This window comes from Cervus canadensis, chromosome 5 (genome assembly GCF_019320065.1).
Source record: "Cervus canadensis isolate Bull #8, Minnesota chromosome 5, ASM1932006v1, whole genome shotgun sequence".
Taxonomy (NCBI): domain Eukaryota; kingdom Metazoa; phylum Chordata; class Mammalia; order Artiodactyla; family Cervidae; genus Cervus; species Cervus canadensis.
Window position 1 is genome coordinate 508031 of NC_057390.1, and position 26141 is coordinate 534171.

Genomic DNA, 26141 nt, shown 5'->3' on the forward strand with positions numbered 1-26141 from the left:
CTCAAAAAGAGACAGCTGGAGGGTGGTGGCGCTGCAGATCTTCAGACAGGGCTTTGAGAAGACAGCTGGGTGTTTTCTGGGTGGGTAAGTGGACAGGACACAGTAGGTAGAAGGGATCAGGAGAAAAGTTAGGAAGTGTGAATGTGTGGTATGTTCCAGGAGTTAAAAATACTGTCAGCTTGTTTATGTAGGAGAAGGGGAAGAGACTGAGAAAGAGGAGGTGGAGAGAGAGAGCCGTTTGGGCTGTTCTGTCTCGTGAAAACTGTAAGGAGGGGCTGTATGTGTGGTCATAAGTACAGGGGGAAGAGCAGTCACTTAACAGTGGTGACTGAGGTGGATTGGAATGTATGGAGTGTGTAGAGGTTGGGTTCCTGGGGTTCCTGGAGGGCCTGTGGATGAACAGGGGTTCTAGGAACCCTCTGGGATCAAAGATAGTAATCAAAGGTACATGTGGTGTCTAGGCCTTTTCTTTAGGAGAGGGTTTAACATTCATTAGATTGCCAGTCTGTGATCTGAATAGTTACAACCAGGCTGTGTAGAGTCAAAAAGGGCTAGGGACTAAAGTCCTGGGACCTTAACGTTTGGGGATGAGGTTGGTGAAAAGAGGGAAAGTTGCTGCAGACAAGACAGAGCAAGGGAGGTCAGGCGGGGGAAGCAGCAGGACAAGTCATGGAACATGAGAAAGGAGACTTTTGAGATGAAGGTGTCATTTTCGTCACCAGTAAAGTGTGGCAGTGAGAGGTGGGCTCAGCGAGGCAGTCCTGCTGGCAGTGAGTTCCCTGGTGACCTTGTCCAGAGCACCTTGGGTGGGGTAGGGTGTAGTGGAATGGGGTGGAAAAAGTCAGTGGGGACTGAAGGGGTGAACATGGATACACAGACTGTCCACGGAGTCCTTTGAATGGGAATGAGGATCCAAAACTAGCTAGAGGGCATCTCAGGGTCCGGGGAGAGTTTCGTTTTTCCTGAACTATGTTAGAGAAATCATCTTCCTCTTTGCCCCTAAATACCTCTGTGTTTCTCTAGAAAGAAAGGACACTTTTTAACTTAACCGTTCTACCGTTTTTACAGTTAGCTAAGCGGCCAGTAAGTCCCTCATATAATCTGATGTTTTAGTACATCTTTGTATTTAAAGACTCATTTTAACATGAGAGAGTAGGCTGCAAAGATTACATACCCAGAGCAGGAGAGCATTGAAAATACGGGGAAGAGGAAGTGATTGATGGAACAAGAAACCAGACGGGAGCTCAGGAGGAGAGACCGGCCCTGGGGAGAAAGAAGGTGATGACTGTCAGATAGGCTGCACTGGGGCTCCAGTGAGATGGAGGCCATTCCCGTGCTCTTAGGCCAGCGGGTCAGTGATACTGGAGGAAAGTGAAGATGTGAGTACAGGGTTGAAGTAGGCTCTAGTTTTGTTCCTTATATATAACATAAAAATTCCCTGTATTTAAAAATCATTTGTCTTGGGACTTCCCTGGTGATCCAGTGGTTAAGACTGCATGCTGCCAATGTGGGGTGGGGGCTGGGGTCAAGGTTCGATCCCTAGTCAGGGAACTAAGATCCTATGTGCTGCATTGTATGGCCCCAAATTTTAAAAAATAAGTAGATGGAAAGAAAATACTGTCACTAAAAGAAAAAAAAAGTCATTTCTCCTTAAATACCTCATTGTTAAGTTGGATATATTGCAGATGCTTAATTTACAGTTCCAGTCCTCTGCACCACTCTGCAAAGAAACTTGAGAATAGAGAATTTTGGGGTATGGTTTAAAAAAAGAGAGGTGAAGTGGAACCTAATCTTAGAGAATAAGGATAGATTGGAGAGGTCATGTTATAAAAAACTGATACCTTAGACCTTGTAAGAGATAGGAATTCAAGTTTGCATTACTTTGGCAGTAGACAACTAGCATAATGTAGAATTAAAAAGTCTGTAGGTAATGATTACATTTATTGTAATTTTCCCCCAAAAAGCTATGCAGTGGACTCAGAATCAGAGCTGAGAGGAATCTTAGAGATGATGTTCAGTTCTTAGAAGTGCTTTTGTGTCTTCAAGGTTATTGCTTGGCCCAATTAGTATTTCTTGTATTTTCAAAGACTTATTAATATCTGAGGTAGATTTTTAAGCCAGTGCCACCATTTTCTTTATTAATATATCTATTACAGGAAGAAAAATTCACAGGCCTCTAAAGTCTTTATTACATCTGACCTATGTGGGCAGAAGTTCTTGTGCTATTTAGTAGAGTCGGAGCTCCAGTTACGGTAAGTGTGTTTATGTTTCTCGTTTAATCAGTGTAAATAAATTTGTGTTTAGGGCTTAGTTGCTTAGTTGTGTCTGACTCTTTGTGACTGTCTGGACTGTTGCCTGCCAGGCTACTCTGTCCGTGGAATTCTCCAGTTAAGAATACTGGAGTAATGAAAAAAAAAAAAGAGTACTGGAGTGGGTTGCCATTTCCTTCTTCAGGGGATCTTCCTGACCCAGGGATTGAACCTGTGCTTCTGTCTCTAGGGCTGGTCTTTCTTTTCTTTTTTCTCTTTCTCTTTTTTTTTGGTGGGGCATAATAACTTTATTGAACTAATTTATATACCATAAAATTAACATGTTTTAAGTGTATAATTAAGTGATTTTTAGTAAATTTACAATTGTGCAACATCGCCACAATCCAATTTTAAAACGTCTTCTATCACTTTTGAAAGATCTTTTGTGCTTGACTTCAGTCAGTCTGTGTTCCCATTCCCAACCTCAGACCACCAGAATACAGACTTTCTGCCCCTGAAAATTTGCCTTTTCTGGATATTTTATATAAACAGAATCATACAATAGATAGTTTTTTGTGTCTACCACCTTCTTTCACTTGGCGTGTTTTTTAGGACCCACCACGTTGTAACATGTATAAACATTTTATTCCTCTTACTGTGTAGTATTATATAAACGTACCACATTTTGTTCATTGGTTGATGGACATTTGGTTTGTTTCTACTCTTGACCATTGTGAGTTATAGCACTGTGATCATTGGAGCCAAAGTCTTTATGTGGACATACGTGATTCATGTACATAGATAGGTAGATAACTAGGAGTGGATCAAATGATAAATTCATTGTCAGCTTTTTTTGTCCTCTGAGGCATTTTATTTATATGTATTACATCCCTGGAAAAAGAATCCAAGGATTTTCCCTCCTGTGTGTTTTCGTCACTTCCTCATGGTCCATGATGCCAGCTGAGGTTGTCAGTACAGTGAAACCAAACTGACGGGATGGGAGCAGGTTATTCTGCCATTTTTATAGATCTTTGAGTTGCACATCAAATCTGGGGCCGATCACTCCACACTTACTTAGCCTGCCTGTGAGGTTCACAGCAGTTTGCCCAGCCCTGTGATCATCAGTGATTTCGAATTCGCCAATGTAACCATGCTTCGTCATCACAGTTAGAAACCTGACGATGACTTTGGCGCATGGCCTCACAAGGACCTGGCATTTGCCTCTCTTTTCAGCACTGTTGGTACTCCTGAGAACTTCAGCCAGGACATTCATGTGGACCTTTCTGGCGGCAGGGAAAGATTCTGGAAAGAGGACTCACTGTTTTTAAAGAAATTGCTAAATTTGTTTTCCAACTAAACTGCACCATTTTACATTCCGCCCAGCCATTTTTGAGTGTTCCAATTTTTCATCCTTGACAACATTTGATATTGTTATTTTCTTTTGATTGTAGCCATTCTGGTGTGTTTGAAGGGAATTTGCATTTCCCTGATGACTTATGATGTCGAGCATCTTCTCAAGTGCTTATTAGCCATTTGTTTATCTTCTTAGGTGAAATGTGTATTCATATATTTGCCAATGTATTGACCCTTTAATTTTGAAATTGTTACAGATCATAGGAAGTTGTAATGTAGTACTTGTTTCCCCAAAGGTAACATCTTACATAACTACAGTGCATTACCAAAGCAAGGAAATTGACATCAGTACAGTCCACAGACCTTGTTCAAACCATCAGGTTTACATGTACTCATTTGCGTGCGTGTGTGTGATTCAATGAAGTTTTCTCACGTGTAGACGTGTGCAGACACCACAGTTGAAATTCTGAACTTCTTTATCACCTCAAAGATCTCCCTCATGCTAGCTACCCTTTAGAGTCACATACATCACACCCTGGACTTCCCAGGTGGCTCACTGGTAAAGAATCCGCTTGCCACAGGAGATGCAAGAGACAGAGGTTCGATCCCTGGGTCGGAAAGATCCCCTGAAGGAGGAAATCGTAGCTCACTCCAGTATTCTTGGCCTGGAAAATCCCATGGACAGAGGAGCCTGGTGGGCTACAGTCCATGGGGTCGAAAAGAGTTGGAACGACTGAGCGACTAAGCATGCACGTCACACCCACCTCCCACTGTCCCCAATCTCTGGCAGCCACTAATCTGTTCTGTCTCTGTACTTTTGTCATTTGAAGATCTTATATAAATAGTAAGTAACTTATATAAATAGTGAGTAACCCAATAGTAAGTAACCTTCTGAAATGGGCATTTAACAGTCAGCCCAGTACCCTTGAGTTAAGTATAAGTACAGGTTTGTTGCATGTATCAATACTGTGTTTTTTAATTTGAATGTTTAGATGTATAAAGTTTCAGGAGAGTAATGATAAAACGCAGCTCATCTTCGGCTCTGTCACCAACATCCAGGCAAAGGATGCGGCGCCAGTGGAGGTAAATGCATTTCTTGAGAGGTTGAAAGTCTTTGTACTTTAATAATTTGCACAATTGGAAAAAAAATTTTTTTGCTTTTTTTTTTTCCCAAGAAGATAGACACTATGCTGGTCCTGGAAAGCAGTGGAAACCTGGTGCTGTACACAGGAGTGGTGCGGGTAAGGAACACACAGCACCCCATGCTGTTAGTAGGACTGCTGCTTTAATTATTATTTTTTAGTGTTTGATATTAAAATTTGTTACCTCATGACTGTGGAATTTGGCAGATTTCTGTAAGAGTTGAAAATGAACCCTTTGGTTTACGTTGAACCTAACTTGGAGTACTTCCCTGGTGGTGATAAAGAACCAGCCTGCTAGTGCAGGAGATGCAGGTTTGATCCCCAGGTCGGGAAGATCCCCGGGGAAGGAAATGGCAACCCACTCCAGTATTCTTGCCTGGGAAATCCCATGAACAGAGAGGATCCTGGTGGGCTTTAGTCCATGAGGTTGCAAAGGAGTTGGCCATGACTTAGCGATTAACCAATAGCAACTTAGAGGTCTAGGTCTCATTGGTCATTAGATGGATTACATTATGAACACAGTGCAGTTGGGGAAGCTTCAATGAATGTAAATAAATTATTTTTTAATAAAAGGAGAAAAGGTTAACTGAAGTTTTATAAAGAATGTAGTTTTAAAATTAATGTATGGTCAGGTTTGTTAACCCTCAAAGTTTTAGGAAAGTTGAATTACATCAGATGTATACCATGTAGTATGTTGGCTGTCTCTTTTTAAACAGTTGTGAAATTTTTATACAGAACAATGTAAATTTTACATGTGTAAATTATGGAATTTAAATATACACAATTTGAAGAATAATGAAGTGAACATTCATATACCCAGGTTAGGAAATAGGATGTTGCCCATAGTTTTACAGTCTCCTGGTGGTCTTTCCCCTGTCATCCTCATCCCCCGGAGGTAGACAGTGTCTTTTCTTGTGATAAATGAGTCCCTGGTTTTTTGTTCCTAGATTTTGGAATTATATCACTAAAGAATAAATTGTTTCTTTGTATCTGAATTTTCATATAAATGAAACATACCATATACTCTTCTGACTTGACTATTTTGCTCAATATTAACATTATTGAATCTTTTTAGATATATTTTTGTAGACACAAAGCTGTTGTTGACTCGCTGTTACAGTTTTCTGTTGTATGATTACACCAGAGCTTTACCAGCCTCGAGGATTGTTTTATTGTTTCTTCTAATAAACAATGCTTAGGAGGGTTTTTAAAAAACATATATCTCCTAGTCTTTAGAAAATATGCATAGTCATTCACTTTGCCTGTGGTGCCATATTGTTTTCCAAAGTGTAGGTTGTATCAAGGTTGCAAGGTTGTACTCCTTGCCTCCAGCAGTGTATGGGAATTCTCAAAGCTTCTTTAGTGTTAGTGCTAAGTCGCTTCAGTCACGTCCGACTCTTTGCGATTCTATGGACCACAGCTTGCCAGGCTCCTCTGTACATGGGGCTCTCCAGACGAGTACTGGAGTGAGTTGCCATTTCCTTCTCCAGGGAATCTTCCCAACCCAAGGATCGAACCTGCATCTCTTAGGTCTCTTGCACTGGCAGGTGAGTTCTTTACCACTAGCTTTCCACCTGGGAAGCCCCAGTCTTCATTACGTCATTGCTAATCCAAAGTACTATTTTTTTCCCCCCCAAATCAGTGCCTCATTAGAGCCAGGTGAGAATGGAGGTCCAGCCTCCCACCTGGCCTTTGCTCACAGGCTGTAGTATTTTTCCTCAGTGTTTGTCTGGGGTAGATTGGTTACTGTCTAAAAGTTTTTTAGCTTGTTAAGCTACTCCTTTCTTGACTGGGTCTTTTTTTGGGGGCATCTGCTCCCATGATGAAATTGTGGTGTGCTTCCACCCTACGTCGAGGCCAGTTTGAGAACTTAGTGGTGTTATAGATCAGGGTTTAGCTCTCAGATGTTTGACTTTGTCACTGTCAGTCACACAGAGGCCTGCCCAGGATTTCATACACATGTTCAGAAAGTCCTTTTCTCTATTCCCTTCCTCCCCGTCCCTCCCCTCACTCCCTACTGCCTAGTTATTACAGGTTGGGGATGGAACGGAGCGCTCCACCTGCAGTCTGTGGAAGAAGGGTGGGAAGCGGTAGGCCACCTCATTCTTACCGAGTGAGGGTGAGAGCCAGGCTCCTGCCCCTCGACAGTTGCTGCACACTGTGGGGAGGTGAGGGGCTCATGCGTGGCGTGAGAGCCGGGCTTCGTCTGTAGTCTGCATGCAGTGCAGAGCCTTTGGCGGGGAGGCCATGCTGCCTGGTGACTGCAAGCAGGGAGTCACAGGACAGGCCTGGCCTCCCGGCTTTGTGCCGGGGCAGAGTGGGGTGACGGGCCCCGCCCCTCGTCCTTGTCTCCATCCGCAGGTCTGGGTGGGGTGGGCACCTGGGGCTGTGGCTTGTTTTGTGTGTTTGACCGAAGTGGGGTGGATGTGGCGGACGTGGTGTTCCCTGCCTGGCTACTCTGCCTGACCAAGTTTTGGCAGAAAGAGCAGGGTATTTGTGGCTCTCTCTTGTTCTGCGCCTGAGAGCATTTCTGGGTTGCAGGCCCCTCAAGAGTGCAAGGCCTGGTTACTTAGAGAGGTAGACACACAAAACAGAAAGGTCGGGGTCACGTTTCATTCCTGGTCTCAGGCCCCCAGCCTGTCAGCGTTCCTCACCTTCTGCAGCCCTTTGCTAGTTGTGTCATACGTTCACGTAGATTCTGTTGTGGTGGTGGTAGTTAGTGGGAGTAATAGCATAGAAAGTGCTTACTCCATATTTTTATGACCTGGAGAGTGGTTGCTGATTTTTTTTTTTAAAACCTCTGCATATTGGTTCTGTCAGTTTTACTTTTTAATCCTAAGGATTTTATTTGGACAACTTAGGTAATTTTATCAGTTTTCAGGTAGTATATTCAGATAGTATATTTATGTACATATACATAAGTATGTATATTGTTAAAATTCCTCTTTGGTTCTGAATATCCTTTTAGTCTTATCAAGAGTTTTCAGGGATTGGGAGGGAGTTCAAGACTGGGGGACGTTTCTATATTTATGGCTGATTCACATTGTATGGCAGAAACAACAGTGTAAAGCAGTTAGCCACCAGTTAAAAATAAAAAAAAAAGTTTTCAGACTGTGTGGATGTGAATTTGTGTTTTTTTTTCTGAGAACCCTATGGATAGTTAAAACAAAGAGTGATTAGCATAGATTGTTGACTCGTTCTTTTAAGGTCAATGAGGAATTTATGTAAAGTTTTTTTGAGGAAGAAGTGTTTGAGAGTTTATGATGGATTGTAAGCTAGAGAGCACAGTTTGGATTAGGTTGGATTTAACTCTTGAGTATCACTTTAGCTTAATTTTTGTTTGGCCCCAAGAAATAAATGACACTTTTTCTTTCTGCCAGGAGACTTAATAAGACTGATGCTTATACTCTCTGAAAGCTTAATGTGCCTGCTGCCTTTACCTCCAATAAGGTGGAAAAGTGTGTGGTATACTTGAATTTTGTTTAATGTCTTGACTGTATTAACATTCCCCCCGTTTCCTGTCTTCAGAAAGTTCTTAGTAATGAAAAGAAGGAATCAGACTAAGAATTTATGTCAAGATGTTTGTAGTTGGATGGTGGAATTTGATACATTATTAAAATTCTAATTCTCCCTGTTTTTCAGTTGTGTGTGGTGAGCATAAACTTTTAAATAGCAAAAGAAATACGTGCTTACATGCCTTAATGTTTCATTCAAGAATATGATGCATGAAAGCTAATATTTTTTCCCCACATTTTAAAATTCTTTCAGGTGGGTAAGGTTTTTATTCCTGGGCTGCCAGCTCCTTCCCTGACAATGTCCAACACGATGCCTCGGCCCAGCACCCCGCTTGACGGCGTTACTACTGCTAACCCTCTGAGTAAGCTGCTTGGATCCCTGGATGAGGTGAGAAGGGGAGTAGGTGTCAAAAATTGATAGTGTTTTGGAGAAGTTGGGTCAAATATTAGCTCTTTTCATGGTTAACTTTTTTTCTGTTTTAAAAATGGTAAAGTTGGAAGTTTAGCTAACGCTTGTAGAATATGAATATTTTTAAACAAATGATTCCGTAAATGCACAGTGACTTCCCTTGTGATATGTGAGGTGCTTTTTGAGGATGCCTCAGTTAGGAGAGGGATGCATTCTTTTTCATCTAGGGATCTCACAGTTTCCTTGTGTGAACCAAATGTACTGTCTGTTTTAAGGAATCATAATTTAATGCTCACTTCGGCATCAATATACTAAAATTGAAATGATACAGAGAAGATTAGCATGGGCCCTGCTCAAGGATAACACACAAATTTGTGAAATGTCCCATCTTTTTAAAAGATACTAATGAGAACCTGCTGTGTAGCCCAGGGAACTCTATCTAATGCACTGTGCTGACATGGGTGGGAATGAAGTTAAAGGGAGGGGATGTATGTATGGCTGACTGACTTTGGTGTATAGTAGAAACTAACACAGCATTGTAAAGCAGCTATACACCAAAAACATTAACTAAAAGATAAGACTAAAAATTATAAATAAGGAAGACTGTGAAGACTTATGAATGGGAAACAGAAAATACTGTAGGAGATTCATGGATCAGAAGAGACGTTCTAAGGGTGGAACGTCTCTGAGAGACGGGTCTGATTTGGTTTGGACCTGGAGGACAAATAGAATATTTGTAGGTGGAAGCGGGTATTTGAGTAAAGAGGATTCCCATGGGCATGGGCGTGGAGGCAGGTCAGTGCAGGACATTGCTAACATATAATTGTACCTCTACCTCTTGGCATGCAAGTTAAGACTCAACAAGTCTGTGGAATGAATGAATACTTTAAAAAATCCACGTAGTCTGTTGGGTGAGGCAGGGCAAGGGGTGGGATATTCTAGTGTTATCTGTGTTCTAGATACTGTTCTAAGCATTGTGTTTAGTCCCTTAAAACAGCTTTATTAGGAAAATATTAATCCTTGTTTTACAAATGTGTACATGGAGATACAGGGAGGTTACTTATCTAAAAACATACAGCTCATAAGTGGTAGAGCTAGGATTTATACTCTACCTGACATGCTCTTAAAGAAGAAAGGATGAAAAGGTTTTTCATTCTGAATGCAGTCACTAGGACATTGTAGATTTTTGAGGATGGAGTTAAGAATGTTAGGATTTGTGTTTCAGATGGGTTTATCTTGGGATTAAAGATAGACCAAGTGGTATTAGATCCCAAGTGGTGTTAAACTGTGGGGCCACTTACTTTTGATTCCTTTCTCTCTTGATCTTGGTCCCTCAAGTCCAGGTTTTCTCCACAACTCTCCAGTGCCATCGATCAGATGTCTTGTTTTTACTGACCTTTTTTTAGTAGCTCTTGGCGAGGACCTCGGTCTGCTACAGGGTACTTAGGCATACTTAGAACAGAGCGGTGTAAAATCATTGTGTACAATTGTTAGACCATATGCAAAAAAGACATGTAATTTCTTCATCCTAATTTCTCAAAAATGCTTCACGTGTTGTATTTATGACCCTTTACAGGTTCTGGTGTCCCCAGTTCCAGAACTAAGGGATTCTTCAAAGCTTCATGATTCTCTGTATAATGAGGATTGTACTTTCCAACAGCTTGGAACTTACATTCATTCCATAAGAGACCCTGTCCGTAACAGGGTGACGCTAGTAAGTGTGCACATTTATTTTTAAAATGTAGGATAGTTTTCCAAGAATTATGGCTGTCATGTAAAGTTTGTCAGAATGCAGGGTTTTGTCTGAAAAGTAGAAACAAATAATTCATGTGATTTTTAAAAAATTGCTTGTAATACATCACTTTTTTGCCCTATTTTTCTTTAAAGTAGTTTCATCCAGCTTTTCTAAGGTTTTTATATTATTAAAAAGTGCACTGGAAACAAAGCTTGTTCATTCAGTTGAATTTTAATACAGACATAATTTTTGTTGTTGTTGTTAAAAGTGAGACTTTTGGTGATGGTGACTGTTAGTGTCTATATGAAAATTAGGCACTTTGTTTAAAGATAAGAGTTTTTGTTAATGTTTTACAGACATTTATTGTGTCTGAAATTTCAAAATATTCAGTTCTGTTTGAAAAAATACTGCTTGTTTTTCGTTTATTTTATTGCATTTTTCTTTGATAGGCAGTCTTGGTAAGCATCTGCTATTTTTTAGACATCAGAGATTTAGAATGAACAGATTCTATTCACTTGCTCTTATTTGTTTCCGTATTCTCCCTAGGAACTGAGTAATGGCTCCATGGTGAGGATCACTATTCCTGAAATTGCCACCTCTGAATTAGGTATGGTTGGGGATCAAACCTCACTTTCATGTGTTCTTGGTTTGATTTAAAAGGTCTGGAGAAATTACTGATGTACACTAATAGTTGGGGCTTTAAACGTTTTGCTGATTTTGGAGCCACGGGATGGAATTTCCCCCTGTGCTGAGGAGCACCGTGTGCAGCGCCAAGGCTGGGGGCCCTGGGAGTGCGTGCTGGTTCCCCTTCTGTGAGGTTTCTCAGGAGGAGGAAGCCATGCAGGGAGATTACAGTATACGCACACGCCTCTCGCAAGAAAGTCTGAGAAACAAGCCCAAGCAACTAAAGCAGTTTTTGGCACATTTGATGGTTTTTAATCCAAAAATAATCTCTCAATTAACATAATTGCCTTTGAGGAAAACTTAACATTTTAGCAAAAATCCACTCAGTATTTTGATAAAATCAGAGTCTGCTTGAATTATTATTGAAACGCAATTTGGAAAGTACTAGGTGGAGAATATTTCTGAACGTAGAATACTAAAGAATACCATGGAATCGAAAAGATTTGCCAACAAATGTAAGTTAAGAAAAGAATGCCTGTGTGATATAAGAAAATTCAGGATGTCTATTAGTTTCAAAATCCAACTTCCAATGCAGAATGTTGGCAGAATTTGCTACGTGGGTTGGAGTGCCTTTCTCATTTCAGGAAGTACTCTTCCTAAAGTGTGGTAGATGTGGTAGTATGGTAGTGGTGTGGTAGATGATATTCTGAGTTGGTATGGAGACGCTTTGCTTTTCTAGGTGGTATTTAGCCAGTGATCTCAAGAAGTATAAGCCTAACCAAAATATATAAAAACAATTAATGGATTAGTTAAATTAAAACAAAGTGAAATCTTACTCTTGGCGGAGCAAATAGAAGTCACATAGTTCATGCACAGAAGCTTTTGTACTTGATAAAACTTTCCTCAGCACCTCAGTCGGTATCTGGTTTACACTGATTTTGGATTCAGCCATGACAAACATGGTTATCTGGTTTTCTGACATTGGTTTCATTTGATTCCAGCCTTGGTTGTGTGTGCACACACATAGCAAATTGATGAGAAAAAGCATACGCTGCTGAGGATGGGCTGTGGTAACAGTGAATTTGGGAAGGGAAGGAAAAAATCCTCTAAAGAGATTATGTGGGGATACAAAAATATTGCAGGTTGGGGCTATTTCCTGCTAAAAGCAGACCTAGGCCTCTTCATAACGATAGCCCTTGCCACCCTGAGGGAGTCGCTGTTTGGCAGGGTAGCGCTGTAACTGGTTGTCATCCTAATGGTATTGAGCCGTTAAGAAAGATGTAGATTACATGGTATTGATTGATCTGTTTAGGACAGAGAGCATGTAAAACACGGTAGGAACAGTGCTGTTAGAAGTCATGAAAAGTTACAAAGCTTTGGTTAACCAGAATGTTTAACCCTTCAGAGCACATTTTAAAGCTAGGTGAGCCTTGTCATTTGAGGATGTTTGTATTGATTATTATGTATTTACTGAAGTATTGAAACAATATTTTATATGAATTTATTAATGTAGAAATTGTGTGTTTTTGTTAGAATGATCTTTAATTCATTGCCCAAACTAGGACATTTTTGAGAGCAAAATGGGAAGCTGTTAATAATTGTTGGGGCCATAGATGTCAATCAGTTCTGTTTTACGTAACCTGGGCTGTGTGGTTATTCTATTTCTGACCCAAAATTAATGACAAAAAAACTGCTCTGAGACCTCTCACAAGCCCTGTTAAATTCAGAGTCAGATGACTGGCTACGTCAGGTTTGTGTCCCACCAGCTCTTTAATGGCAGTTCCTTTTTCATAGTGCTTGACCTTTATATAGCAATGATTTAAAAACCTTAGTAAAAGGGGAAAAGAAATGCATGCCTAGGAAGCATACTAAAATTAATCTTTGCTTTTAATAGTACAAACTTGTTTGCAAGCGATTAAGTTCATTCTGCCGAAAGAAATAGCGGTTCAGATGCTCGTCAAGTGGTACAGTGTCCATAGTGCCCCGGGAGGGCCCAGCGATCACTCAGAGTGGAACTTATTTGTGACCTGTCTAATGAACATGATGGGTTATAACACAGACCGCTTAGCATGGACAAGAAATGTGAGTACATAACGGTCATTTTCCTCCTGAGATACACTGTTTTCAGTGTATGTTTGCATAATTGGTATTACAACATTCAGAGTATATAACACATCAGTGTACTAGTAGGCATACCTTATTCATCAAAATGGAATAATGCTAAGGCTTATTGTATCTTATGACATTGTAAGTCAAATATTACTTTAATGATAGTGTTTTACTTGTAATTAGAATCATTACGTTTTTATAATGTAAACCACTTTGTTATTTCTCGTTTCATCATTGTAACATGGCTGCAAATTATGCTTAGATTAGTAGGAGTAGTCTTGATTTTATTGATGAAGAAACTGACTCACAAAGAGATCATAGACTAGAGATTTGCTCAAAACTGGGCCTACGGTGTATCTTCTGACTCTTGGCTTAATGTTCCTTTCTTGAGGCCCGGACTCTCTTTTTCCACATAATTGCTTGATCTGTGAGGAAGGTTTAATTTTGAAGGGGATTTAAAGTACTTTAGCCTAAATATCTAGTCTGTCACTGATACAAACTAAGCTCCTCATCTCCCTCCCCAGAAACTTTCCTACAAGTCCTTCATAGGTTATTTACAAATCAGCAGGGTAGGGTCTTCAGTCTTGATGTTTTCGTTTTGCTTCTGGGGATCTTTCCCAGGACAGCCTTGCCTGGTTCACTCTGAAGAAATCACTCTAGGTCACACTTAACCTTTCTCCAGGTAACTCAACTGTACCTGTCAATACATTTGGGTTTCATACCAGCAAATCCATTTAAAAAAAAGTCATTGTTTTTCTTCATTATAAAAGTATACATGGTTACTGAGGAAAATTTGGAAAATGGAGAGATTAAAAAGAAAATAATACTAAGAGATCACCACTGTAAACATTTTCATTGTTGCTCCTCATAAACATCATATCAGTGGAAATTGCCCATTTAAAAAATTCTTCAGCCTCCCTCCCCCCTGATTATCGTTCTCATAATAGGCTACCATATGGCTTTGTCATAATTGTGAAAAAGTAAAAGTATTAGTCACTTGCTTGTGTCCAACTCTTTGTGACCCCATGGACTGTAACCCACCTGGCTTCTCTGTCCATGGGATTCTCCAGGCAAGAATACTGGAGTGAGTTGCCATTCCCTTCTCCAGGGGATCTTCCCAACCCAGGGATCGAACCCAGGTCTCCCATATTGCAGGTAGATTATTTACTATCTGAGCTACCAGGGAAGCCCCAATAGCTAATAATTGAACATTGTTGAATCAGTTTTTTTTCTTATGAGTAATTTGAGTAACATTCTTCTATACACAATTTTTTTTTTTTTTTTACACAAATCTTTAGATCTCTAGTTAGTTATCAAGAATTGAACCTTAAAAGAGGAATTACTGGGTCAAATAATGTTCAAAAAGGACTGTCTGTCCAATCAGCATTCTCATCAGTGTCATTTAAAAGTGCCTGCTTCGCCACCCAGATTATTCTCGGTGTGGTGAACCTTTGCCAACTCAGAGAGAATTTTTGTTACTTCTGTAAGGTAAATGGGGATGGGTTTTCCAATTTTTTTTTTTTTTTTTTTACCTCTGATTCATGCCTGCCTCGCTCACATTGTCTCCACCACACTGGTTTCCAATGTTTGTCCTGAACACACCAAGCATGTTCCTACCTCAGGGTCTTCACACTTGATCTTCCCTCTGGAGAAAATGCAGTTTTCCCAGATGGCTCAGTGGTAAAGAATTTTCCTGCCAATGCAGGAAGTGAAGGTTTGATCCTTGGATTGGGAAGATCCCCTGGAGAAGGAAATGGCAACCCACTCCAGTATTCTTGCCTGGGAAATCCCATGGACAGAGGAGCCTGGTGGGCTACAGTCCATGGGGTTGCAAAGAGTCAGACACGAGTGAGCAACTGAACACACATGCACGCACGCTGGAGAAAATGCCTTCATCAGGCAAGACAAGCCGAGGCCTTGGCCAGGTATTACCTCAGTGTCGCCTGCCGCATCTCTTCTATGTAGAATTGTACTTATCCCTTGTCTCCCACTTATTATCCTCTTTACCTGTTTAATTTTTCTCTTAGCACTCATGCTAAGATAGATAAGCACTATGCTATCTATTTTAGTTGTTTATTTTGTGTGTCTCTCCTCCCATTAAGAAGGTAAATAGCAGTGCCTGGCAAGGATGGATGCTTAGTGAATGAAAGCCCTTGTCCACCTAAATGAAGTATTTTTTTTAAGAGTTTATATGTGTTGTATCATATGAAAAAACTGCCTTCTGCAGTTTCCTTGGGAAAAGTTTTACTGGGAAAATAGAGACAGTTTTCTTATTCCAGACAATTGCATGAATGCTACTTCAGTCGAGATTTTTCTATTCTTTATTAAATATGAAAAAATTGAGCCTTAGAGAAACTGAGGATTTCTGCAGTATGAATAAGTCTGCCTCAGCTTTGTGTGGTTTCTCTGTGTTGCTGTCCTGCAGGACTTGAGGACCCACATCACTGTGCCTCGTTCTCTAGCAGAGGGCCAGTGCCCCCTCGTGTTTCATTGTTGTGGAGAGGACTGGGCACGCAACTGCTCTTTTGTTTTGTAAAGGAGAATCTGACTCTGACTAATTTGTTGCGTGGTAGCCCTAAGAGGAGAAACAGGAAATGAGCTCTGAGACTGAGTTGCTTTGACATTTATTTGGATGACTGCATAGTTAAACCTTGTCTTGGTTGTCCTTACAATGAAAGCTCAGGATGAAATGGTCCTCGGTGGCAAATGCTCTTTATTTTGTTTTGTCCAGATATATCCTCTTTGTTTTCAGTTAAGTAATAGGGTGGAGAGTAGAGAGTACAGAATTTCTGCCAATGACCAGCTATGTGACTCTGGAATTTTTTTGGGCCTTCCTGAATTTACTGATATGTTAAATGATGGCTCTGGGCCAGATGGTGTTTCTTTTTGGTTGACAGGTTCTGTGAGTGGTTGCATCTGAGGTTAATTGTTCTGTCCTTTGGGATGCTCATATTTTCATTAGATATTGAGTCCCTGCTGTGGGCGAAGCATGAAGCCAGGCTTTTCAGATAAGCTTTAGGCAAGACAGATAGTTCCTCCCATTGAATCGACTGTCCCAGGAGAAGGCAGATAAACGAATATTTTATAGTCAGATTGTGATAGATGAAGGTCAGTGATCCACAGGATTATAGAACAGGGTTGGCTAAACAGTGACATATTGAAATAATGAAATAAAACATCCATATGTGTGACAAAAAGGTATCTGTATCAGTATCCACTATTCTTTTCCGTAACTCCAGGTCTTAATGAATTTGATAACCATAGCAGAGGTGTTCTTTCTGATTGTGGGACTTAGACTGTGTGTGTGTGTGTGTGTATGCATGCTGTATTTGGTTAAAGTTTTAGGTATGGTTGTTTCATTTGTTGCTTTGATTTTACTCTTTTGTCATTTTTGATTTTTGATAATATTGTGTATAAATTGGGCTCGATTTTTTGGTTTTTTTTTTTTTTTTAATACATTCTTTTAAAAAAATTCTCTGCCATTATGTTTTATCACAGAATATTGAGTATGGTTCCCTTCGCTATACAGTAGGACCTTGTTGTTTGCACATTCTGAATGCAGTAGCCTGTGTCCACCAGCCCCAGGCCCCCAGTGCGTCCCCCTCCCTCCTGTCTCGTCCCTGGGCAGCCATAGGCCTGTCCTCTGTCTGTGAGTCTGTGTCTGCTTGTAGATAGGTTCATTTGTGTCATAGTTTAGATTCTACGATGAATCATATCGTACAGTATTTTGTCTTTTTCTTGGACTGTGTTTCATTTGAATACTTCATAAGAAAACCTGTTCTTTTGATCAGTTTTTAAAATTGACTTTATTTAGTTTTATATTTAAATATTCAGTTTTAAATATTGCTGTTTATGTTTACTTTTTATATATAAATCAACTTTCAGATGAATGAGATTAATAAATATGTAGGTTTCTATAGCATAGGAAAATAGATATTACCATTTTTACAGTTATGATTGATGAACTGACAGGTCAGTGTCTGTGCAAAGTAGCAGAAGGGGCTAAGGTTATGCCAGAGAAAATTGAATTAGGCTGAACTTTTAGAAAATTGCTTTTATGTAACTGTATTAGGATAGGCTATTATAACAGAAGGCTGTTAAAAGATATGGTGGCATACACAACAGAAATGTGTATCTTGTTCCTTTAACAGTGCTTAGCAGGTAAACAGGCTACATGGTTTAATTAGGGACCCAGGCTAATGTAGCATCTGTCCTCTTCAACCTGAGGCTTCAAAGATCACCTTAGAGTTGACATCACCCAGTCAGATGCGAGGGATAGAGCATAGGGGAGCATGCATGGGAGGTTTTCATGAACTAGTCTGGCATTGATGACGTCCACTCTCATTCCTAGTCACTGTCACGGGGTCACATCTCACTGTGAGGGGCGCGATTCAGCAGCCTGCCTGTGGGTCCAGAAGAAAGAGGAGAACACAGATTTTGGACAGTAGCTACCCATCTCTGCCAGAGAATGGTTGGGCTGTCACTATAAACAGACTCTAAATACATGTTTGCTTGGCTCTGACATTTGGCTAACATTGGGTTGATTCTTTGAGACTGGGTGTATTTTGGATATGACTAATGGTCCTTGTTCTACCAGTGGGTGAAGATCTATGTCATGAGAGACATGGGGAGGAGAGGAAGCTACTGTTGCAGAACCCATGAGCCCAGGCACCAGGCTAGATGCTTTATATAGATAATTTCATTTAATCTTCGCAATGACCCTAGAAGAAAGGCGTTCGTATCATGTTTTTCCAGATGAGAAAATGAATTTTGATGTCATTCCTCAGTTTCCGTAATTGGTAGAACTGATTGCTGAGTCCTTTAAGTTGATCTGTTGTCAGTGATAAATTTACATGATTTTTGTCTTTTCTTTTGGGGTTATCTTCCAGTTTGACTTTGAAGGATCACTTTCCCCAGTCATTGCACCCAAAAAGGCAAGGCCTTCTGAGACGGGATCTGATGATGTAAGCATTGTTTTTTCTTGCTGATACAAATTAATTTGTGGGTACTTGTACCATTCCCCCATGTTTGTGGTGTTCCTGTTGATTTGTGCATATTTCTAACAGCTTTTGCTTATTTTGATACTGAAGGATAGTTATTTTGAACAATAGAGCCTGTTAAGTTTTCTGCGATTATTTATTTACTTTTGTCTTTAATGATCATCTTAAAATTACTAAACATACATAATGCTGTGTGATACAAATTTGAGTTTGTAGATATTTTACTGCCAATTAATCACCTAAAGTGACAGCATTTATTATGCAATGTTTCTTTAGTTTAAGTTCTCAAACATGTCAGATTCCATGGGTATATTCTTGTGTTTCAACACATTCTTTTAAAATTGAGGTATAATTTGCGTAAATGAAATGCTTAGATCTTAAATTTACAGTTTGATCAATTTTGACAAATACACACTCATGTAACCTACACTGCTCTTAAGGACAAAACATTTCTGTGATTCTATACAGTTCTCTTGAGCCACTTTTAATCAAGACATCCATTGGTTTGATTTCTATCATATGTTAGTTTTGCCAGCTCTAAAACTTAATATAAGTAAAATAATATAGTATGTAGTCTTTGCTATAAAGTTTCCCTCACTCAGCATAATGCTTTTGAGATTCATCCATGTTGTTGCAGATACCAGTAGTTTGTACCTTCTCATTGGGAGAGTAGTGTGACTAGACCATGGTTTGTATATACATTCTTCTGCAGGTGTATATGTAGCCTCTTGCCATTATTTGACTGTTATAAAGAAAGCTGCTGCCCACATTCAGTAACTAGTCTTTGTGGACCTATATTTTCATTTCTCTTGGCTAAATGAATACCTAGCGGTGTACTTCTTGGGTCGTTGCTGGTCTCTGATTGATCGTAGCATGTTATACTCTGACCAGCAGCATATGATTTGGCCCACATTTGCTGTCAGTCTTTTTCCTTTTAACCATTTGAGTATGTACAAGGTAGTTTCTCTAAGTGGTTTTTATTTGCTTTTCCAAATGACTCATCACATTAGGCACTATTTCACGTGCTTATTAGCTACTTACATATCTTTTTGTGAAGTTTCTGTTCAGGTGTAAATTGGATTTTAAAAGTATTTATTGATCTAAAGAAGTTCTCTATATATTTTAGGTATGAGTTCTTTGTCATATGTGTGTTTTGGGAATATTTTCTCCCACTGTGTGGCTTAACAGCATCTTTTGCTGAGAAGAGTTTTTTATTTTGGTTGTCTGAGTGAATTTGCTCTTCTTTTTTAATGGTGACATTACAATTACTTAAAAAGTTAATACTCTTTTTACCCTTCTCAGGACTGGGAGTATTTACTGAACTCAGACTACCACCAGAATGTTGAGTCTCATCTCTTGAACAGATCTTTGTGTTTGAGTCCTTTGGGAGTGTCCCAGATGAAAGATGAGGATTTTTCCCAGAATCTTAGTTTGGACTCTTCCACACTTCTCTTCACTCACATACCTGCAATTTTTTTTGTTCTTCACCTGGTCTATGAGGAACTCAAGTTGAACACTCTAATGGGAGAAGGCGTTCGTTCACTTGTTGAACTTCTTGTCCAGCTGGCGAGGTAAATATCATTTATAGTTTGCAAATTTCCAGAAGGTCATTAGATGACTTAATTCTTGGCCATGAATGTCAAATAGGAACCTTGCAAATAAGTTTCTGAATTCTACCTTCTCAACAAAAAAGAGCATTTTCCATAAGCCACAGAACTGTTTGAAGGGATCCATTGTGTAAGGGCCATGGGTCAGGCTGGTGTTGCAGGTATTTGTCCTCAGATGAGTGGAAGAGGCACAAGAGTGTGTTACACAGTGAGGGTAACCTGTTTGGCTTTCATTTTGACACCATGACTGTGGTGGAAAGTCTATAATGACATCTGCTGTTTTTATAATGATGCCTTAGATTCATATAGTGTTTGAAAGTGAAAGTTGCTCAGGCGTGTCCGACTCTTTGGGACCCCATGGGCCATACAGTCCATGGAATTATCCAGGCCTGAATGCTGGAGTGGGTAGCCTTTCCCTTCTCCAGGGGATCTTCCCAACCCAGGGATCGAACCCAGGTCTCCTGCATTGGAGGCAGATTCTTTACCAGCTGAACCACAAGGGAAGCCCAGGAATACTGGACTGGGTAGCCTATCCCTTCTCCAGAGGATCTGCCCGACCCAGGAATTGAACTGGGTTCTCTTGGATTTTAAGTAAATGCTTTACCAACTGAGCTGTCAGGGTTTAAACTAACAAAACTGTACTTTGCATGTAGAAATTGTCAAAGTAGGTATTACAATCCCTGTTTCAGTGATGAGGAAACATGCTTAAGCTTTGGGGGGAAAATTTTTTTTTTGGTGTGGACCATTTAAAAATTTATTTATTTATTTATTTATTTTTGGCTGTAGTGGGCCTTCGTTGCTGCTCGAGCTTTTCTCTAGTTGTGGTGAGTGACAGCGCTCTAGTTGCTGTGCAGGCTTCTCGTTTGGGGGGCTTCTCTTATTGTGGGGCCTGGGCTCTAGATGTGTGGGCTTCAGTAGCTGCAGTTCCTGGGCTCTGGAGCGCAGGGTCAGTAGTTGTGGTGCACAGGCTTATTTGCTCCGCAGCATGTGGGATTTCCTGGACCAGGGATGGAACCCATGTTTCCTGCATTGGCATGCGGATTCTTTACCCCTGAGCCACCAGGGAAGCCTCTCGAGTTTGTTTTTAAGAACAGGTGTCATTTGCTAGATGTTGGTTCTCTTTGCTGGTCCTTTGTTGTCCCAGTCTGGTCTTCCGTGTCTTTCAGGCTCTTGTAGTGGATCCACAATAAGATTGTTCTGATGGTATTTTTAAGTCTTTTCTAGCACCTTGTGTTTGGTTCTGAACTCAAAATGTTTATACTTAGGTGTTGTTTGAGCCTTTGTGACCATTGGTGATAAAGTTAAATTTGAATTAAAATGCCAACCTCTGAGTTAAAGTTGTAGTATATTTTCTAATTTATGTTACCTTCCTTGAGATACTGAAATTTTTTTCTGAGACATGACAGTTTTAATTGATGGTTGGTTTCTCTTAATGACAAGGCATTACTATGAGGAAGATACTTTTGTAATGAAATGATTTTCAAACCCTAATCATGGCTCTCCAAAATAGGTAAAATTGGTAGAATGCTTTACACTTTATAAGGTATTTCTCATACATACTATTTAATCGTAAAAGCTTGAGGGTGAGTTGAGTGCTGTTCTACCATTTTTTAGAAGAAAAATTATTGAGATTCAGAAAGTTGACTTCCTGAAGATCACACAGTTAATAAATTAACAGAGGAGAAATTGCAGCACCATTTTCACAGCAGTTTTACCCTCAAAATTTATCTATCAGAAGGAGTTTTGGTTTCATTTGTCATACTAGGCACTTTAAAGTCCAGAAATAAAATATAGAGACTCTAGATGTGGTTGTCTTCTTTCTCCTAAGTAAATGTTTTAAATTATAAAGCAACTGATGAGTCTTCTTAAACTGTTTGGGACGAGAATGCCATAATACCTTGCTTGTTATTTCCTTTTATATGTTCTGTTGTTTTAGGGACTTAAAATTGGAGCCTTACGTAGATCATTACTATAGAGACTACCCAACACTTGTCAGAACTACTGGACAAGTGTGCACAATTGATCAAGGTAAGTGTTGTGCTATTAAAGATTTTCTCAACAGTGTAGTGACCTTTGCTTGTATTTTTCTTGGTAAATAGCAGAGGATATTTTTCTTACTGTTAACCTCTAAATCAGGGGTAGTGTCTTTCCACCAGGCAGATTTTAGTTTGTAGTGTTTGATTTGACTTGTAGTAAGCCATAGCTTCTTCAGTGTGGGGGGCGGGGGGGTGGGGCAGGGATTTTACTCATCCCCAAGGTTCTGCCTTGCAAAAGCTTAGAGCTTCCAGTGCCAAGGATGCTTTGCTATCCTGTGTGGTCCAGTTAGTAACCACCCACTGTGTGCTAGTTTAGTTAATTATACTAAAAATTCAATTCCTCAGTTGCCCTGGCCACATTGCAAGTGCTCAGCGGTCATACGGGGCTGGTGGTTGCCATATTGAACAGGACAATTTCGTAGCCATTGTATTGTCTTAGACTCTGAGTTAAACGGACTCAGGTTGGGGCCCAGTTGTTAAAGCAGAATCCTGGGTTTCTTGTCTTTTCTCATCGTTAGAGTTAGGGCAGAAAATTTTGGTGACATTCTTTATATGCCTTGAACATAAGAATTCGCTAAATTTCCATCCAGGATCAGATAAAATATTAGTCAGTTAAATTCCACATATTATAGTGTGATCAGATACTTACTGTGGCAGAAAACATGAAGCATTTTGGAGAATGTGGAAAAAGTGTGACTCTGATTGTTTTCAAATGACAGGTATTGTTGATTATCTTTCCTTTGAATTAAAACAGTATTGTTTTAGTGTATTCTTGTATCTTTATGAACATTTATCTAATTCTGAAGGTCAAACAGGATTTATGCAGTATCCGTCATTTTTCACTCCTGAGCCACCTAGTGTTTATCAGTGGGTGAGTTCCTGTCTGAAGGGTGAAGGAATGCCACCCTATCCTTACCTCCCCGGAATCTGTGAAAGAGGCAGACTTGTTGTCTTGGTATGTATTCAGTGTGTTTCCAAACTTGTTTCCTTTTTCCTTTTTATCTTTCAATGTAATTTAAAAAATTGTCATATAGAAAAATTACCTTTCCCCCCCCATTTTGTGTATTGCTCTGTGGATTTCAATAAATGTTGAGTTCATGTAATCCCTCCCATAATTAGAATTCAGAATGCTTCCATCAACCCCCTCAGAAAATCTCCTCCTGCTTTTGAGATTCATTCACGTATTACTGTAGCAGCAGTTCATTGCACTTAATTGCTGAGTGTTGGCTATACATACATTGTGTGGATATATCATGGCTGTACATTGTGTGGCTATATCAGATTGGCTTATCCATTCATCCATTGAAGATACTTGAGTTGACTCTAGTTTTTAAGCAGTTATGAATACAGCTGCCATAGACATTCATGTCCAGGTTTTTGTGTGAACAAAAGTTTTCATTTCTCTAGGGTAGGTACCCAGAGGTGGGATTGATGTCCATACAGCAAGTATACATAAGATTAATATATTTAAGAAACTGTAAGCTCTTTTTCAGAGTCTCTGTTATTGTCATTGTTGTTCAGTTGCCAAGTTGTGTCCAGCTCTTTGTGACCCCATGGATTGCAGCACACCAGGCTCCTCTGTCTTTCAGCGTCTCCCAGAGTTTGCTCAAATTCATGTCCATTGAGTCAGTGATGCCATCCAACCATCTTTTCCTCTGCCACCCTCTTCTCCTTTTGCCTTCTTCCCAGCATCAGGGTCTTTTCCAATGAATTGGCTCTTCGCAGCAGGTGGCCAAAGTATTGGAACTTTAGCTTCAGCATCAGTCCTTCCAATGAATATTCAGGGTTGATTTCCTTTAGGATGGACTGGTTGGATCTTCTTGCAGTCCAAGGCACTCTCAAAAGTCTTCTCCAACACCACAATTCTTTTTTTTTTTTCTTATTTATTTTTATTAGTTGGAGGCTAATTACTTTACAGTATTGTAGTGGGTTTTGTCATACATTGACATGAATCAGCCATGGAGTTACATGTATTCCCCATCCCGATCCCCCCTCCCACCTCCCTCTCCACCCGATTCCTCTGGGTCTTCCCAGTGCACCAGGCCCGAGCACTTGTCTCATGCATCCCAACCTGGGCTGGTGATCTGTTTCACTATAGATAATATACATGCTGTTCTCTCGAAACATCCCACCCTCACCTTCTCCCACAGAGTTCAAAAGTCTGTTCTGTACTTCTGTGTCTCTTTTTCTGTTTTGCTTATAGGGTTATCATTACCATCTTTCTAAATTCCATATATATGTGTTAGTATGCTGTAATGTTCTTTATCTTTCTGGCTTACTTCAATCTGTATAATGGGCTCCAGTTTCATCCATCTCATTAGAACTGATTCAAATGAATTCGTTTTAATGGCTGAGTAATATTCCATGGTGTATATGTACCACAGCTTCCTTATCCATTCGTCTGCTGATGGGCATCTGGGTTGCTTCCATGTCCTGGCTATTATAAACAGTGCTGCGATGAACATTGGGGTGCACGTGTCTCTTTCAGATCTGGTTTCCTCAGTGTGTATGCCCAGAAGTGGGATTGCTGGGTCATATGGCAGTTCTATTTCCAGTTTTTTAAGGAATCTCCACACTGTTCTCCATAGTGGCTGTACTAGTTTGCATTCCCACCAACAGTGTAAGAGGGTTCCCTTTTCTCCACACCCTCTCCAGCATTTATTGCTTGTAGACTTCTGGATAGCAGCCATCCTGACTGGCGTGTAATGGTACCTCATTGTGGTTTTGATTTGCATTTCTCTGATAATGAGTGATGTTGAGCATCTTTTCATGTGTTTGTTAGCCATCTGTATGTCTTCTTTGGAGAAATGTCTGTTTAGTTCTTTGGCCCATTTTTTGATTGGGTCATTTATTTTTCTGGAATTGAGCTGCAGGAGTTGCTTGTATATTTTTGAGATTAATCCTTTGTCTGTTTCTTCATTTGCTATTATTTTCTCCCAATCTGAGGGCTGTCTTTTCACCTTACTTATAGTTTCCTTTTGTAGTGCAAAAGCTTTTAAGTTTCATTAGGTCCCATTTGTTTAGTTTTGCTTTTATTTCCAATATTCTGGGAGGTGGGTCATAGAGGATCTTGCTGTGATTTATGTCGGAGAGTGTTTTGCCTATGTTCTCCTCTAGGAGTTTTATAGTTTCTGGTCTTACATTTAGATCTTTAATCCATTTTGAGTTTATTTTTGTGTATGGTGTTAGAAAAGTGTTCTAGTTTCATTCTTTTACAAGTGGTTGACCAGTTTTCCCAGCACCACTTGTTAAAGAGGTTGTCTTTTTTCCATTGTATATCCTTGCCTCCTTTGTCAAAGATAAGGTGTCCATAGGTTCGTGGATTTATCTCTGGGCTTTCTATTCTGTTCCATTGATCTATATTTCTGTCTTTGTGCCAGTACCATACTGTCTTGATGACTGTGGCTTTGTAGTAGAGTCTGAAGTCAGGCAGGTTGATTCCTCCAGTTCCATTCTTCTTTCTCAAGATTACTTTGACTATTCGAGGTTTTTTGTATTTCCATACAAATTGTGAAATTATTTGTTCTAGTTCTGTGAAAAATACCGTTGGTAGCTTGATAGAGATTGCATTGAATCTATAGATTGCTTTGGGTAGAATAGCCATTTTGACAATATTGATTCTTCCAATCCATGAACATGTTATGTTTCTCCGTTTCCAACACCACAATTCAAAAGCATCGTTTCTTTGGTGCTCAGCCTTCTTTATCGTCAGTCTTTCACAGCTGTACATTACTAATGGAAAAACCATGGCTTTGACTATACGACCTTTGTTGGCAAAGTGATGTGTCTGCTTTTTAATATACTGTCTAGGTTTGTCATAACGTTTCTTCCAGGAAGGAAGCATTTATTAATCTCATTTATCTGTTCATGCATCTGTATTTCCACCATCAATGTGTGCGTGTTCCAGTTTCCCTGCATGCATCCCAGTCAGTGAGTGGTATTGTCGTGATTTATAAATTTTTTCCTTCTGATAGATGCGCGGTGATCACTCATTGTGGTTTTAATTTGCGTTTTCTAAATGGCTGGTGGTACTGTGAGTGTGTCTGCATGGAGGTTTTCTCAGATACGTGGGTTTGAAGCGTTTTCTCCTGTGGTCTGTCCTGTCCTGTTGTCCTCTTAATGCTTCCTTTGTAGAGCACAAATGTTTAATTGTGATGCAGCCAGGTTATCCACTTTTTTCTGTATGGATAGTGCATTTGGTGTCATGTCTGTGAGCTCATTGTCCAAGTCAGAAAGATTTTCTCCTGTTTTTGTCCAGAAATTTTACAGTTTTATGTTTTATATTTAGATCCATGATCCATTTTGTTAAATTTTTTTTTATCAGATGTGAGGTTTGCGTTGAGATTTTTATTCCATTTGAAT

General features: G+C 39.8%; 1 protein-coding gene, 1 non-coding gene and 1 pseudogene across 6 annotated transcripts in view; 2 read left to right on the top strand and 1 right to left on the bottom strand.

Moving 5' to 3' along the window:
- ANAPC1 (anaphase promoting complex subunit 1) overlaps positions 1–26141 on the top strand; it is a 98837-nt gene that overhangs the window by 13756 nt on the left and 58940 nt on the right. For 4 of the 5 annotated variants that reach the window (XR_006269326.1, XM_043467714.1, XM_043467713.1 and 1 more), the window contains exons 11-21: positions 2157–2252; positions 4595–4685; positions 4778–4843; positions 8513–8647; positions 10245–10382; positions 10950–11010; positions 12922–13109; positions 18026–18100; positions 19439–19707; positions 21680–21771; positions 22586–22734. Coding sequence is in view for 4 of the 5 variants with exons in the window: in XM_043467714.1 (XP_043323649.1) it covers positions 2157–2252; positions 4595–4685; positions 4778–4843; positions 8513–8647; positions 10245–10382; positions 10950–11010; positions 12922–13109; positions 18026–18100; positions 19439–19707; positions 21680–21771; positions 22586–22734 (1360 nt within the window). In the remaining variant the exon portion in view is untranslated. The remainder of the gene's footprint in view (positions 1–2156; positions 2253–4594; positions 4686–4777; positions 4844–8512; positions 8648–10244; positions 10383–10949; positions 11011–12921; positions 13110–18025; positions 18101–19438; positions 19708–21679; positions 21772–22585; positions 22735–26141) is intronic. The other variant, XM_043467715.1, reaches the window with a different exon arrangement.
- On the bottom strand, positions 3120–3522 carry LOC122441289 (annotated as a pseudogene).
- Positions 8955–9062, top strand: LOC122442733. Its single transcript, XR_006269729.1, has one exon. It is a non-coding gene; the product is annotated as a U6 spliceosomal RNA (small nuclear RNA).